Raw genomic sequence first — 12,861 nt, 5'->3', positions numbered from 1 at the left:
AGATGACTGTAGATCACCTGGTCTAAAGATCTTCCCAGTTCAGAAGTGCGTCAGACAGTGAAGTTAAAAGGGTTTTCAAGGCAAACACATCTGAAGCTCTCTGGCTCTAAAACATGATGTTAAAAACTTTTCAATATCCATTCATAATGAATTCCTTTCCATTGTCCCAACTATCCAGACTCAGCCATGCCTGCTTCCTCCTTCACATGATGACTTACCTGCGAAGGGTGCTGTTAACGACTAACAAAGTCTATTTGTGTTTGTCTGGAAAACTACATATAATCCCTTCTCCATGCAGCCAGTTTTGGCCTTCCGAACAGCCCCTTTTATCAAATCTGACATGTCATTTTATGTGGTAATAACTTGGGAGTTCTTTTACTGATCCACCTGATTCTGAGTTTATTTTTTTTATGACATATTGTACTTTATATTAGTGGTCACTTTTTGTCTATATTTTTCTGTTAATTTATTAAATAGTATAAAATTTAGAGGACATTTTGAAAAATTAGCATTTTTCAAAAATTATTATTTTCCGCTTGTAAGCCAGATAGTCATCCCACAGAGAATACTAAATAAATAACATTCACTGCATGTTTATTACATGTTGGCATCATTTTACACACATCCTTTTAATCGGGATGTTTAAGAGGTTTTAGAACCTTATAAATTTAGCAACAATTTTAATTTTTCAGACTTTCAAAAACATTTCTAAAATCTATTTTTTAAGGACCAATTCAACTTTGAACGGACTTTGAGAGACTTTTATACACTCATTGTCAAAAAAGAAAGTAAGCACCTAGAAGGAGTTGTTGAAATTGAATGAAACTTTCTCTGTGTGATTGTAACGTTGATATAAGTAAGTGATTACAATATCAGAGCAAAAGGGTCTTTTAGGCCTCATGTCCACGGGGAAAATCAGGCTCGCCGCGGATTCTTCATGCAGAATCCTGCAGCAGGTCCCTCCTTTCCCGCGGACAAGAGGCCTAAAAAGAAGAATTATTTACCTGTCCGGACGCTGCGGATCTGCCCTCCGTTGTGGCCGGATCTGCTTTTTTCAGCCCGGCGAATGTGCTCGGCACGCCGGCAGCGTGCTGTGCGCATGCACCGTGCACTCTATATTTTTTTTGAACTCCTGCACTCCCGCGCCGGAGAGCAGAAATTCGGCTGCGGTTGTGCCACGGATCCGGACGGCTTCCATAGGCTTCAATAGAAGCCTGTGGGAGACCTGCACTAAAATGGAGAATGCTGCGGGTGTTTTCCCACACACACAATCCGCGCCTCAGGGGAAAATGACATCCGGAGGTATTTAATTACCTGTGGGTGTCCAATGTATCCCTATGGGGCGCGGATCACGCGTGCGGGTGATCCGCTCTGGATTTTAAATGTTATTTTAGCCGTGGACATGAGGCCTTATTGTGGAAACTCTAGTACCCTGTTGGGCTACCTCTAGCTGAGATACAAGATCTGATAAGGGCAGGCATGGAGGCTCTAGTACACTGTTGTACCAGCTCTAGCTTGGATACAATATGTGATACGGGCAGGTATGGAGGCTTTAGTACCCTACTGGACCACCTCTAGCTTGGATAGAAGATGTGATCCAGGCAGGCATAGCAGCTCTAGTACCCTGTTGGGCCACCAATAGCTTCAATATAAGATGTGATACAGGGGGCATGGAGGCTCTAGTACCCTGTTGTACCACCTCTAGCTTTCGTACAATCTGTGATACGGGTGGGCATGGAGGCTATAGTACCCTATAGAATACCCTGTTGTGCTGTCTCTAGCTTGAACACAAGATGTGAATCAGACAGGCATGGAAGCTCTAGTACCCTGTTGTACTGCCTCTAGCTTGGATACAAGATGTGATACGGGTCTCATGGAGGCTCTAGTACCCTGTTGGGCTACCTCTAGCTTTGATACAAGATCTAATATGGGCAGATATGGAGGCTCTAGTACTCTGTTGTACCACTTCTAGTCTGGATACAAGATGTGATACAGGCAGGTATGAAGGCTCTAGTACCCTACATGAGCTTCGTGTGGCGCAGAGTGTTAGCTCTTGCCTACGACCTGAAAGTTGCAAGTTTGATCCCCGCATGATTCAGGTAGCTGGCTCAAGGTTGTACCGGCCTTCCATCCTTCCGAGGTCGGTAAAATGAGAACCCAGCTCGGTGGGGGGTAATAAGTAATAATTACCTGAAAGCGCTGCGTAATAAGTTGGTGCTATACAAATACCAAGATTTATTTTTATTTACCCTGTTAAACCATATCTAGCTTGGATGGAAGATGTGATATGGGCAGACATAGAAGCTCTAGTAACCTACTGGTTATTGCCTTTAGCTTGGATACAGGATGTGTTATGGGCAGGCAGGAAGGCTATTATACTCTGTTGTACTGCCTCTAGCTTGGATACAAGATGTGATGCAGCTGGGCATGGAGGCTCTAGTACCCTGTTGCGCTGCCTATAGTTTTGATACAAGATGTAATACAGGCGGGCATGGAGGCTCTAGTACCCTGTTGTACCACCTCTAGCTTGGATACAAGACGTGATATGGGCGGGCATGGAGGCTCTAGTACCCAGTTATACCGCCTCTAGCTTGGCTACAATATGTGTGAGGGTAGGCATGAAGGCTCTAGTACCCTGTTGTACCGCCTCTAGCTTGGATACAAGATGTGATACAGGCACGCATGGAGGCTCTAGTATCCTGTTGTGCTGCCTTTAGCTTGGATAGGAGATGTGAATCAGGCGGGAATGAAGGCTCTAGTACCTTGTTGTACCACCTCTAGCTTGGATACAAGATGTGATACGGGGGGTATGGAGGTTCTAATAGCCTGTTGTACCGCCTCCAGCTTGGACACAAGATGTGATACAACCGAGCATGGAGGCTATAGTACCCTGTTGTATCACCTTTATCTTGGATACAAGATGTAATACAGGCAGGCATGGAGGCTCCAGTACCCTCTTGTACCGCCTCTCGCTTGGGTACAATCTCTGATACAGGTGGGCATGGAGGCTCTAGTATCCTGTTATGCTGTCTGCAGCTAAAACACAAAATGTGAATCAGATAGGCATGGAAGCTCTAGTACCCTGTTGTACTTCCTCTAGTTTGGAAACAAGATGTGATACGGGTGGCATGGAGGCTCTAGTACCCTGTTGGGCTACCTCTAGCTTGAATACAAGATCTGATACAGGTAGACATGGAGGATCTAGTACCCTGTTTTACAACCTCTAGTTTGGATACAAGATGTGATACGTGGGGCATGGAGGCTCTAGTACCCTGATGAACCACATCTAGCTTGGATAGAAGATGCGATACTGGCAGACATAGAAGCTCTAGTAACCTGCTGGGCCACCACTAGCTTTGATACAAGATGTGATACAGGTAGACATGGAGGCCCTAGTACTCTGTTGTACCATCTCTAGCTTAAATACAAGATGTGATATGGGTGGGCAAGGAGGCTCTAATACCCTGTTGTGTTGCCTCCAGCTTGAATACAAGATGTGATACGGATGGCATGGAGGCTCTAGCACCCTGTTGGGCTGCCTCTAGCTTGGATACAATATGTGATACAGGCAGGCATGGAGGCTCTAGTACCCTGTTGGACTACCTCTGGCTTGGATAGAAGATGTGATACGGGCAGGTATAGAAGCTCTAGTACCCTATTGGGCCACCACTAGCTTGGATACAAGATGTGATATAGGTGGGCATGGAGGCTCTAGTACCTGTGATGTAGGGGTGACTGATTGTCATATGCGATGGCCCCCCCAGACTATCACACCAGCAGTGGGGGTAGTGTGCCGCTCAGCAGTAAAGGCAGGATTGAGTGCCCAAACTAAACCTGGATTCATCACTGAAGACAATTCTTAGCAGTCCAGTTCATCATTCATGACACCACTGCAAACGGAGGCAACGGTGGGTGTCAGAGGCTGTAAACATAATGGGCGCCATGAGACAAAATGTCCTTCAGCCAAGCGCCTGTAAATGGTTCCAACACACACAGGGGTGTAACAATGACTCCTTCTGTCTCTGGATAGCAGACAACGAAACAGTTGGAGCTGTTTGTTCTTGTCGGAATCATAAGGTCCTCTCTACTGGTGGTCTGTCGGGGGCATACTGAGCCCGGTCACCTTGTGTGCCCTCACGCACCCACTGGTCCCAACACCTCCTAACAGTCTGGACAGAACGGCCGGTGGGGGACAATTCATCGGTATGACCATCCAGCTTCTCACATCCCAATAATGCGCCCCTCTCAGACTCTGGTAACGGGTTGAAATCTCTTCTCTGCGTCGTAGAGGCGTCTAGTGGTCAACAAGCTCTACAAAAGAGGAAGAAGAGGTCACTGCATACAAGGAGCCTCTGAGAGCCTTTTATAGGCCATGGAGGGAACCATTTTAGTGTCTCAGGTGACAAGACCGTCCATCTAATCACGTCACAACTCTCATCATTTAGATATCTGCCTGAGATGGAACTGCATGCCGAGTTTTGCACTAAAACGACTACTAGGTGCTTGATTTTCTTTTACAAAGAGGGTATTACAAACCTCCCATGAATCATCCCATTTTAAAAATGGCACCCCCTGAAAGTATTCATAGTGTCATTTAGGAAGTTTGTTAACCCTTTCGGTGTTTCACAAAAATTAAAGCAAAGTGGAGGTGAAATTTAAAAATGTCATTTTTTTACCAGATTTTTAGTTTTAAACCATTTTTTTTCTCGTAGCACAGCAGGAGTTAACAGAGAAACAAAACTCAGTATTTATTAACCTGGTTCTGCAGTCCAAATATGGCCCCAGTGTGCACCCTGGAGGTGGCGTGACCATTTTGAGTGCACAGGTGTTTTGTGAAATTTGTTAACATTGGACCATTAAAGTGAAATTTAGAGTTTTTCAAATAATACAAAGGTTTAGCTCAAAACTTTTCATGTTCATGAACAATAGGGAAAAAAGCACCTCACAATTTGCTACCCTGTTTATTCTGAGCAGAGAAATGCCCCATATGTGACCGTACACTGCTGTTTGGGCACATGGCAGGCTCTGAAGGGAAGGAGAGCAGATTTTGCTGAAGTTTTCATGATATTTCAGAAAAAATCTGCAGTATATAAATTTGATTTCACCTCTTCAAATGGGAGGGGATTTAAAATCTGCTTCAAAAGCTTTATGTAACACGTGAATATTGGCGTGGAACCACACCAAAATCTGCAGTGGAAAATTCCACAAGGTGTGAGGATCGATAAGCATAGGTAAAAAAAAAGTATAATAAACTTCATAGCAGCTCACTTATCCCATAGTTTGTCATTGAGGTATACGGCTATTGCTACATGGCGATTTGCCTGACGCACAGGTCGTACAAGGGAAGATCGCAGTGCAGCCCTGACATTGAAAAATAATGCTAGACAATGCGGTCCGGTTACAATCCAACCAAACTGACTTGCATTATGTTGTGACGTCACAGGGCTTCACTGCGTTCTTTGCTCACGCAACCTGTGTTGCAACCATAGTCACCATTCGTGCACTTTCCACTTTTATATTTTCGAGTTTTTTACATAATCTATGTTATATTTCATTATATCATTTAATTTACAGATCAACTCTTTTGTGATCGGCATGACTGGATATTGCAGAGATCACATGATCGATGACCACACCAATTGGTCTTCAGGAAAACCTCTGTAGACTCATCTCCCTTGGGATGAGACCAGGTTCACGAAACTAAGACTCTGAGGGGTCCAATACACGGAGCCACGATGCAGAGGGGCCAGGTGAACCTCCCTGTGCTCAGTGTGACTGGCTTTCACATTGATCGCCCAGAGACCAATCAGCATGGTCTCAAGGCATGTGATCGCTAACTGTCACAGCACGCTTAAAGGGGTTGTCTCACGAAAGCAAGTGGGGTTAAGCACTTCTGTATGGCCATATTAATGCACTTTGTAATATACATTGTGCATTAAATATAAGCCATACAGAAGTTATTCACTTACCTTCCCTGCGCTGGCGTCCCCCTCTCCATGGCTCCGTCTAACTTCAGCGTCTAATCGCCCGATTAGACGCGCTTGCGCAGAAGGGTCTTCTGCCTTCGGGTCTGCCCGGCAGCAGCGGCGTGCTGGCTCCACCCCCTTCTACGCGTCATCGCGTAGCTCCGCCCCGTCACGTGTGCCAATTCCAGCCTCCTGAAGTTAGACGGAGCCATGGAGACGGGGACGCCAGCGCAGGGAAGGTAAGTGAATAACTTCTGTATGGCTCATATTTAATGCACGATGTGCATTAATATGGCCATACAGAAGTGCTTAACCCCACTTGCTTTCACGAGACAACCCCTTTAAGGAAGTTCACCTGCTGTGCTTTGCACAGCTCTGTGATGTCAGCTGTCTGGTGACAGCGAAATCATGGAGCTCTGATGCAACTGGAGAGGGAGTTAGTTGCAGTTACTTGTGGACTGCCTGTATGCTTAAAGTCTATGGGCGGACATTGTAAGCAATGGATCTGAAGAAATGTCTGACCTCTTTATGTTGGCACTGACTCTTTTATTTTTCTTATGTATAATATATCTTGCATTTCAGTGTTATGTAAAGTCTATTTACACCAGAACTGCTCTGTCAATCAAGTATAATGGCCCTCATTATGTTAATGTCATTTTGCAGGATTTCTGTGTGACAGGCGTCTTTGCCTTCTTGTGGCTCGTGGCTTCTTCAGCGTGGGGAAAGGGTCTCATGGATGTGAAATTAGCTACTCATCCATCTAGCATCCTTTCATCAATGGCCGTGTGCCAACTGGAGACCGCATCTTGCAGTGCCGGTGTTACACCATACTATGGCCTTGCCAATATATCTGTGGTAAGAGGACGCAATTAAAAATACGTGTTATATGCTCAAGAGGTTATACTGTTGCCCTTACTAGACCTAAAATGTACACAACAGAATACCTTATTATTATTATTATTATAATTAACCGCAATGTTTCAAGATACTGCCCGAAATCAGGACTAATTTTTTACATGTCTAATTTTTTCTTCCATCTTATGGACACATATGTCGACAATGCAGTCTGTGTCCACTAATCTTGGGAATAACACTGAAATGTGTATATAAAATAAAGGATCTCAATTATCCCTGGCTCCCAGCTTCTAACCCAAAGATGGATGGTTTCTACTGCAGAAGATGTATCAAAAATCTTTCTTTCACATCTCACGGCCTTGTAAATGATGTGGATTTAATGCAGAATCAATGGTGATTTCACACACATTCTGTATCAAATCCACGCCCCATTCATTTGCAAGGGAATCCACATCATATAGACTATGGGTGTCAGGACTTGAACCTGTGATCTCTTGTGCCCCAGGCGGTTTCTCTTCCCTATTCAGCTTGCTAGACAAGCTATTCTGCTGATGCTAGCTAGCATTATCCTTGCTCCTGTTAAATCCACTTCCGGTCTCCCTGTCTAAGCCCTTCCCTGACATTAATTGGGACTTCCTATAAAAGCCTGCTACTGCACCAGAGCGTGATTATTGTGCTCCAAGCCTTGATCAAGCTCCACTTCTACCTGCTCCTCTGCTATTCAACTGAGAACTCTCGTTGCTGACCCCTGGCTTCCCTTCTGACTATCCTACCCGCCTCCTTCATCTGTACTGCGAACTGAGATGACTTCTGGCTCTTCCCTGACTTCTCTCCAGACCTGCGGCTGCTACACCTGAGGCTCGACCCTAGTGCCTGAACCACTACAACGGGGTTGAAAAATAATGAAGTGACGTGTCATCTCATGATGCAGATTCTGCCCGGAATCTACACTGGGATATGCTCATGTGGAATAGCCCCACTGAATGCAGCAGGTGGATCTTCAGCATCTGAATGTTCATCCGTGGAAGACATCCAAGGCTCAGCCTCATATGTATGCTGTGGATTATGTGGTAGATCAGCACTAGAAAATCCTAAAGAATATACCATGCATACATTCCTTAAGGACAACAGCAGATATTTTCCCTTTTTGTCTCTGCATTTTGACAGCCACAGATTGCTATTGCTGACATTGTTTTCTTGCACGGTTAAGGTATACTTATTAACACAAAGGCAGCCTGGACGACCTTACTTAGGTCTTGCGCAGTCACTACAAAACCATTACCCTAAATAGTCAGGTTTCAGAGCGATAGAAGGAGTCCACATAATTGAATGAAGCATCAACAGATCAAATGTAGCTGATCTTACTAGCATAGGGCTAATGTCCATGGTTGTTTTTTCATCGCGTATTCTGTGTACGTTGCACACATGCATGATACGCAGTGAATGGAGGCAATGAAAGTCAATGGACTTTCATTCTTCTATACAGACCAGCGTGTGGGCACTGCGTTTACATGCGCAAGAGAAATAAATCACACCATGCACTATATCTCTGCGTATGATACGCAGCCCGCATGCAGGCATTAGGAAAGATAGCGTTTTAATATGCATCCCTGCTCTGAACAGAGTGGGGAATTAGAAAAAATTAAAAATCACACTGCACATGTCTGTGACGTCAGATTCCCGGGCATGTGCAGTGCATACTCACACCATATGCGGTCTCTGTGTAAAATGCTGCGGGAGATCTGCAGAATTTTACGCATATGCCCATGGAAATAAGCCTGTGTTGTAATTTCAAGCACCATAGATTTATGGCATGGTATCAGAAGTAGTTGAAATAATTTTGCCTTGATATATTTCAACCAGCCGTAACAAGTGTCCCTGGAGGTCTATGATGGTTTAGGGCTTAGCACCACGTTTATTGTGCATGTATAGCGTACGCACTGTCTATAGACCCCTGTACACCCCAGGGATGCCTAAAGAATGACAATCATCAGGCGGGTGTACAGCACCTTTTCTTTATGTATAGTTGGTCACTGAAAAAAAAAGTAGCGTGTACTGTAAACGTGTTTGCATGGTACTGACGGACAGTGAAATGAAACACAGTTGGCGCCATCTTTACAACAGCTTTACATGTACTCCTATTAGACTTTCACTTTTCCTCTCTTTCACCAACAGCTCTTTGGATTCTTGAACTTTCTGATCTGGTCAGCCAATGCATGGTTTGTGTTCAAGGAAACTGAATGGAGCAAACCCGCAGCCAGTAGAGAGGATTCTGCGGAGCGTGGGCAGACAGAAGATCTTCAGTGATCGCTCACTGCTCATCTAGATCAGGAAGTCCTTCTGTAACTGTGACTCTCTACCTGTTCATTAGAGTGGACTTCTCAAGAGACTCTGTCATGTATTTACTTCTTATTCTTCGGCATTTGATGAAGGTCTGATGTCATCTTGAACCAAAAACCATCCACTCCAACGCAATAGTTATTTCCATCTTTGTTTTCCAAAGTCATTAATTCGTCTAGAAGTTGTTACCTCTTCTGGTGCTATTTATTAAATAAAACAATGTCCACTTTCTCTTTATGTTCAGACTTTTTCCTCAAGCACACAGACGTTTATAATGATAACCCCACCGTGATTACTCCATTTCTGGCAGCTCCTCCTTCCACTTCAGGTCAATTTGAGGACTCTATTGAGACCGGGGTTGTACCACTGGATTGGCATATTGCCAATGCGGTTCCAATATACAAAAAGGGCTCCAGAAGAGAGCCTGGTAACTACAGGCCGGTAAGTCTTGCTTCAATAATTGGAAAAATATTCGGGGGGTTTCAGATGCCATCCTGGAATACCTCGAGGAAAACAACGGTATAACCCCTCATCAGCATGGGTTAATGAGGGGTCGATCATGTCAGACCAATCTGATCAGCTTCTACAATGAAGTAAGCTCTAGGCTGGACTTGGGAGAGTCTAATGATCTCGTATATCTGGATTTTTTTTTTAAGCATTTGACACCGTACCTCATAACAGATTGATATAAATGAGGCAGCTCTGACTGGGCAACGTGTGTATATGGGTAAAGAACTGGCCCAGAGATGGAAAGCAGAGGGTGGTAATAAATGGTTTGTACTCTATTTAGGCCACAGTCGGTAGTGAGGTGCCACAGGGTTCAGTATTAGACCCCATTCTGTTCAATATATTTATAAATGACCTGATAGAGGGGCTGCACAGTAAAATATCCATGTTTACAGACGATACAAAATTATACAAGGTACTTAATACAACGGAGGAGAATCTATGGCTACAAACGGACCCAGATAAACTGGGGGCTTGGGTAGAAAAATGGCAAATGAAGTTCAATGTTGATAAATGTAAGGTTATGCACATGGGCAGGAGAAACAGATGTCACCAATATACACTAAATGGGGTACAGCTAGGGAAAAGTGAGATGGAAAAAGACCTGGGGGTACTAGTTGACTATAGACTAAAGGCCCATTTAGACACAACGATTATCGCTCAAAAGACTTCTTTTGAGCGATAATCGTTATGTGCTTTTACACGGCAAGATGATCGCTCAAAAGGCATTTTCATTGACAGTTTTGAGCGTTCACTTTGCATAAGTGTATAAATGAAGGCTCATGCTGTATGCAGAAGAGAAGCGGGACCACTATCTTCTGCATACAGCTGTTGTCTTCTTAGAGCACTCAGCTGGTATCCCACTGAGTTTTCCGAGTGGGGTATACAGAAGACAGCTGGAGAGCTGTCTTCTGCATACTCCCGCTGTGTTCACGGAGCGCTCAGCTGGTATACAGCTGAGTGCTCTGAGCTGGGTATGTAGAACACAGCTGGAGCGCTGTCTTCTGTATACAGCTGCTGTGTTCATGGAGCACTCAGCTGGTATACAGCAGAGCGCTCCGAGCGGGGTATACAGAACACAGCTGGACCGCTTGTCTTCTGCATACTTCTGCTGTGTTTAACGAGCTGGGTACCAGCTGAAACAATAGTATCACTGCACAGTCCTGATAAAACTCATCGTTGACGAAAACTGCACAATGTCTGTGCGTTTAGACCTAACGATTCTCGCTCAAAAATGGCTTTGAACGAATTTTGAGCTAGAATCGTTGGGTCTAAATGGGCCTTTAACTGGAGCAATCAATGCCAGTCAGCTGCTGCAAAAGTAAATAAAGTCTTCGGGTGCATTAAAAGAGCCATAGGGGCGAGGGATGAGAACATTATTCTCCCACTTGTCAGGCCTCACATGGAATACTATGTACAGTTCTGGACACCGCTGCTCAGGAAAGATGTTACAGTGCTTGAGGGGGTTCAAAGAAGGGTAACTAAATTAGTAAACGGAATGGGAGGACTGGAATACCCAGGGAGGCTGATGATCCAGGGATCTTCTAACTGCTGGCCTTTGAGTCAGGAAGGAACTTTTCATTAATGTTGATCCAGGGAATATTCTGACTGCTACTAAGGAGTCTGGAAGGAATTTTCCCCCCAAGATGAGGTAAATTGGCCTTCCTCTGGATCAACAGGGTGGGGGTGGGGGGTGATGGAAACAGAGTGAACTGAATGAACATTGTCTTTTTTCAGAGTGACATACCCTGTTACTATGTAATGGTAAAAACAAGGTTATTCTTTTAATAGATGGATAGGTTACTACTGTGTGATAAATAGCCCAGCTGCAAGCAAACCTGGATAGGAAGATAGATTGATATGTAGCTTCACCTATCACTTCGCAAAGAGACTTTATAGCAGTTTGAGTATACAGAAAATGGTGCTGCAGAACATCTTTTATAAGAGATAAATTGCCTTATCACTCCTCTCTTTACTTTTTATAAAGGTTCTGCTGCCCCCTACTGTAAATTATACGAATAAGTCACCTTTGAGCGCTGTAAGGCTGGGTTCACACAGGGCGGATTTGCCGGGGAAATTGCGCACGGAATTTTGCCGCGGCAAATCCGCCTGCGGCCGCTAATCTCGGTATTAGCCTGCCAAGTGGACGAGATTTCTCAGAAATCTCGTCCACACGGGACGGCCAATCTGCTGCGGTAAGTCAGGCAGGAACCGCGGCTGCGGCTTTCAAATATGCAGCATGTCTATTTATTTTTTCTTCCCGCTGTGGTCGCGCTCTCCTCTATGGGAGCGCCGGCCGCAGGGGAAGAGCGAGTGGCCGGGCCGCTTCAAAGCTGCCGCGGCGGTTCTCCCGGCGGAAATCTCGCGGTTTTTGCTGCAGCCAAACCGTGAGATTTCCGACGGGAATACGCCCCTTGTGAACCCAGCCTAAACGATCTATCTGCACTCTCGACTCGTGGCCTCCAGCTTCTATATGGCCACAGAACTCCCTTGTATATTCTAACATTGTTACGTTATATAGCATTCAGCCATTTATGCCACTATCCAATAATGGCTGCATATAGTACTTCTGATATTATCTACATAGGAGGTTAATATACAATTGTGTCAATACATATATACGAGCTTGACAAAGACCTATCAGTAGGTCGAAACGTCGCTATCTTTATGTGATTATGGGAGAATAAATCCAAGTTGGACTTTGCACCAATCCATGCTGCCACTTCATCTTTATTCTATGTGCTGTGAGGGACTTGCTCTTGGCCCCGGGGGCTGCTGCATCATGGACGGAGTCCTGCCCCTATAGGGATTGTCTTTGTGCTGCTGGTGGGACTCTCTTTACTGGAATACATATATACGGGTCCTGCGTCATACATGAAAACCTTAGAGGTACACCGACCCTAATAAAACAGCATTAGGGTGCGGGCAGACGAGCGCATAAACGGCGCGTTTTTGCGACCAAACGTATATACGTGACCATCTGAGGCAATGGTTTCGAATGTATGCGTTCACATGGGCGATTTTACGGCGCATAAAAACGGCAATTAAAAAAAAAACGGAACATATGCGACCGAAATACGCGCCAACGCATATTCGATCACCGAAAAGACCGTTTGCAAAGTAGGAACAAACGAAAATACGCTTTCTAGCTCTGGTCGTGATCGGTGAAAAACGATCGCTCGGGCGATTATAC

At 44.8% G+C, this 12,861-nt stretch overlaps 1 protein-coding gene across 2 annotated transcripts in view; it reads left to right on the top strand.

The window, feature by feature from the left end:
* Nucleotides 1–9,392, top strand: part of SYPL2 (synaptophysin like 2) — a 29,999-nt gene extending 20,607 nt beyond the window's left edge. For both annotated transcript variants that reach the window (XM_066600272.1, XM_066600273.1), the window contains exons 5-6: nucleotides 6,630–6,821; nucleotides 8,997–9,392. In XM_066600272.1, coding sequence (XP_066456369.1) covers nucleotides 6,630–6,821; nucleotides 8,997–9,128 — 324 coding nt within the window. In that variant the 3' untranslated portion in view covers nucleotides 9,129–9,392. The remainder of the gene's footprint in view (nucleotides 1–6,629; nucleotides 6,822–8,996) is intronic.
* Nucleotides 9,393–12,861: the final 3,469 nt, after the last annotated feature.

This window comes from Eleutherodactylus coqui, chromosome 4 (assembly GCF_035609145.1).
Source record: "Eleutherodactylus coqui strain aEleCoq1 chromosome 4, aEleCoq1.hap1, whole genome shotgun sequence".
NCBI classification, from domain to species: domain Eukaryota; kingdom Metazoa; phylum Chordata; class Amphibia; order Anura; family Eleutherodactylidae; genus Eleutherodactylus; species Eleutherodactylus coqui.
This window is presented reverse-complemented; position numbering and strand designations above follow the sequence as displayed.